General features: G+C 57.5%; 1 protein-coding gene across 1 annotated transcript in view; it reads right to left on the bottom strand.

The window, feature by feature from the left end:
• Positions 1–903: 903 nt before the first annotated feature.
• HTR3A (5-hydroxytryptamine receptor 3A) overlaps positions 904–4,233 on the bottom strand; it is an 11,304-nt gene continuing 7,974 nt past the window's right edge. Inside the window, exons 6-9 of the mRNA XM_029956306.1 lie at positions 3,977–4,212; positions 3,403–3,613; positions 3,079–3,300; positions 904–1,671 (exon numbers count right to left, since the gene is read on the bottom strand). Of these exons, the coding sequence (XP_029812166.1) occupies positions 1,373–1,671; positions 3,079–3,300; positions 3,403–3,613; positions 3,977–4,212 (968 nt within the window). The 3' untranslated portion in view covers positions 904–1,372. The remainder of the gene's footprint in view (positions 1,672–3,078; positions 3,301–3,402; positions 3,614–3,976; positions 4,213–4,233) is intronic.

Raw genomic sequence — 4,233 nt, 5'->3', positions numbered from 1 at the left:
CTTCAGGTGTTCTGTACTGAATCCCTGATGGTTGACCAGCCCGCAGCTGTTCATCCCGGACATTCCTTCTGGGTCCTCTCCCTTTAGACTGGCAGCATTTAATGCATCTCCACCACGCCTTCCTTGGAGTGACAGGAAGCCCAAGATGGGAGAAGGCTAAGGCTGGAATGAGAAAGGGAGAGCCAGAGAAGGCCTCAGGCAAAACACTGTGACCCTAAGGTCACTCTTGGTGGGTTCTGGCATTTTTTTTTCCTTTGAACGCTTATGAGCTGGGTGGAGTGGTGGAGTGATGGAGTTGGAGTCCTCCTGAGCATGTCTTAAACCCTGGTGTTTAAGAGGGGACCAGAATATGAAAGGTGGCATCGAAGCCCAGGCTCCTGACTCTGCCTCTCTCACAATCCTGCTCTCTCCAGTGAATGTGCCAGAGGCTGGCTGCCAAGAGTTCCCAAAGGAGATGGTTAAACTCAAGCCTTGGCTTTCCTAAGTCTTCCAAAGACCAGAGCCGTGGGTGCTGACCGTGGTGCTGATGTCCTGGCCTCCACTGCAGGATCCTTTTGCTGGGAGAGAGCTTGCTCTCAGCTTCACTGAGAGACCATGGGCACCGAATGGGGGTTAACAGAGCAGAGCGTTGCTATGTGTTCACGATCCTTCCCCTTCCCCCTTGAATTCTACCTCCCCTTATGTCTTCTTCATAACAGCCACTACATGGTCAGCTCCCAATTCCCTGGGCAGGGAAGCACCAAATAACTGAAACCACAGATAATATCCCTACCTCATTTCCACCAGTAACTTTAAACTTCTTCTTCCCCCCGCCCAGCTGCTGACAAATGGTTAAGAAGAGAGTTTAGGGCTTCATCATATTTTATTACCCCCCCCCACCCCCACCCCACCATCATCCGATGGAACATGAGTGCTCAGGGAAGTGGCTACAGGTGAGGTGAAGAAGGAGCCATTAAGGTTGAATAAACCTAATGCAATGTTATCAGCCATGTGTAGTAGAGGGTTCGTTTGCTCTGAATCTAAAAACAAGGCTGAGGGAGAGGACGGAATTCCAAAGTGCCTTGTTCAGGGAAGTGACAATGGGGACATCACGGCTTGATACACAGATACATAGAATGAAGTTAGAGAATGCATGGGTTTTTCAGGATCGAAGACAGCATGCTTTAAAGCCATGATAAGTTGGGCGGGGGGCAAGAGTCTTGAACACCAAGCTTTTTGGGAAGCGTTGAGGCCGTGGTTCAGAACTACTGGCATTGGACAGGGGCTTGGAAGCATCGCTGGCATCCTTTGGGCCCTGAAATCCTCTAACCCCATTCTAACCGGCGCCTTACTCCCCTCCCTCACACCCAACCCCCCGCTGGGCTGCGCCCACTCAAGAGCACTGCCAGACGGACCATAGGGTGACCAGGGTGACGCCGTAGGCCAGCATGGCCACCAGGTAGATGCGGAAGAGCAGCCTGTCCAGCACGGAGCCCACGTGCAGCCACTCCCGGGCCACCTCCCGGCTCTCGTCCCGCTTCTCCAGGAAGTGCCTGATGGAGGACAGCTCCTGCAGGAGCCCGCGCACCGCCAGGGAGGCCTCCCGCGGGGGCGGCGGGGGGCTGCCGCGGCCCCTCGGGGTCTTCTCCGAGTCCCAGGGTCCTCCCAAATGGCTGCAGTGGTTCCCCACGTCTGGAAAAAGGGCAGAGCTTTGGCAGGGGCACGAACCCTGTCCCTTCTGCCCCTGTGGCTTGCAGAGATGTTATTATGAACCGCAGACGTAAACAGGCTAGCCGTTAACTTACCCATCTGTACCCAACATCTGACTTAAGCAAATAAAGAAAGCAACATGGTTGAAGATTCCTGTATACCCCTCCTTAGTCACATCCTCCAACCCAGGTCACTAAGATCATGTATTTGGTGGTTATTTTTCCCTTGCATTTTTTTTAAACACTGGGCTTCCCGTAGCAATTTAATATCTGTTATTTCACTTGAGCCTCATGATAGCCCCATGAGAGAGGCAGAGGCAGAGTGATTACTATTTGGATCCTGTATACAGAGGTGCTAAAGCTCAGAGAGGTTAAGTGACTGGCCTGTGGTCACACAGCTGGAGCATCATTTAAAGGCAAGGCCACCAAAGCCTCAGGTACATGGGCTGCCTCTGCTATGCCAAATGGCCTTGCTGCCCCTCCTCCTGGACTCCAGCCCCAGTGCCTTTGCACCAGAAGATACACCTTCAGCTCTGGCTACCTCACAGGTGAGCAATGACCTTGGGTACTAGGCTGCCCACATGTCCGTTCACCATGAGGTGGTCTTAGGTTGGCCGTGCATGTCTTATAAGAGGCTTAGCTCTCACCAGGAGGGAGGACAAAGGTGGGTGAGGAAAAATAAAGAGCAGAGCGTCCGCTGGGCCCGGGTTCAGACCAGCCTCACCAGCACCTGGCTCTGTGACTTACGCGGGCTAGCTGGCCTTATGCCTCTGTTTCCTCACTTGACAATGAGGATGGCAATCCTACTGGGGCCTGCAGATGGCCTGGTGCCACGCACGTGCTTGCCTCAAAGTACTCAACAGGTACATCAACACACCACCACCACCACCACCACCGGCAATTTGTCACAGAGAATGAGCTTCACGCTTACTGTCCCCTGCACCCCTGTCTCTCTGTCACAGGTGTTTGAAGTTTCCAAGGGACCTGGTCTCTGGGCTGACTGAATGCAGAGTTTTCGAAATCCTGGCTGCACACTTAGCCGTGTGAGGTAAGAGGTCCCAAAATTGCTGGAGGGGCACCCATTCAACCCCCTTTTGGGTCTGTCTCAGAGAAAGGGAAGTCCTTCTCAGCCCGGAAGTCTCAGCTCCTGACGGGCTCAGCCTCTCACTCCTACCCCATCTCTCTCCAAGCCCGGGCTGATGAGGGGAGTTGAAGGTGCAGAAAGGGTCCACTGATGACCCTGGCTGAACTCTGCTGCCCCCCAGGGAGGCCAGGTGCAGGGTGGCGCTCAATTCCCTGCCCACCCAGACTCTGACACATCATGTCACCCCCCCCACCACGTTCCCACTCCCAGGCCCTCTGTAGGAGATGCCCCCCCTTCCCTCTTCACCTGAGCAGTCATCTGCCTTGGTGGCCTGGGGGGTGGCCGGGGGCTGCCGGGAAGCTGTCTGCTCCCCCAGACAAAGGAGCAGGGCCGCCCACTCCAGCACCAGGTGCCGCAGCCAGGCAGGGACGGGCTGCTGCAGGTCCTGCTTGTGCACCAGCCGCACGATGAGGATGGTCTCGGCCAGGCTCAGTACCAGCAGCGCCATGCACACAATGAAGTAGACCCCTGTGCAGCGGGAAGGTCGGGGCACACACACGGCAGGTGGGAGGGGGCCGGTCTTTCAGCCCACGGCCACCCTGCGCTCCTCCCCTGGAGCAGGCCCCTTACCGATGAGGGGAGTGCCGATGGCAGTGGCCGGCAGCGTGTCCGACACGATGATCAGGAAGACGGAGTAGCCCAGGAGCAGTGTGATCTTAAAGGAGACCCTCTCGCCACTGTCCGGAGGCAGGTAGAAGCCCACGATGTCCATGAACATGAGGAAGATGCTGGGCAGGATCAGGCTGACCGTGTAGAACAGGGGCCTCCGGCGGATGACCACCTAGGCCCGGGACAGGAGCTCTGGGGACACCAGGGTGCGCAGGCTCTGCTCCCAGGACCCCCCAGCCCATCCCAGACCCCTGGCTTCGTGGAGCTTCCAGCCTGGCCCTGCTGGAAGAGGAAGAACCGGACAGACCTCCCATTCGGCCTCCAGGTCGAGGCCGGTGGCCACAGAGGACAGGGAAGGGACAGTCGCCCTGAGCTCCCCATCTCCTGCCCGGAAGGTCCCACGAATGTGTGTGACCTGGAGCTGCAAGAAGGGACTGCAGATGGTCTTCCCCGCGTGCCCCCTTAAGTCCCCCCGGCAGGACGCCCAGCAGTTCGAGCGTCATTTCCCCCGGGTCCCCCCTCCCCCTCCACTCACGAAGAACTTCATCTCTGCATAACAGCCGCTGCTGTCCATGCTGAACTCGCGGAACTGGGTCAGCACCGCCAGGAGCTCCCACTCGCCCTGGTTCATGAAGATGGTCTTGTCGACCTTCACCTTCTCTGGCAGGCGCCACAGGGAGATGTTGATGTCCTGGACTGGGCGGGGAGAGACCAGGCCGGCTCGGAGTCTGGGGCCGGGAGGGTGCACCAGGCGCTGGGAGGGAGGGGTCCTCGGTGGGCCGCACGCGCGGG

Source organism: Suricata suricatta, chromosome 11 (genome assembly GCF_006229205.1).
Source record: "Suricata suricatta isolate VVHF042 chromosome 11, meerkat_22Aug2017_6uvM2_HiC, whole genome shotgun sequence".
Taxonomy (NCBI): Eukaryota; Metazoa; Chordata; class Mammalia; order Carnivora; family Herpestidae; genus Suricata; species Suricata suricatta.
Note: the sequence above shows the minus strand (reverse complement) of the source record. Positions and strands in the feature narration are given on the sequence as shown.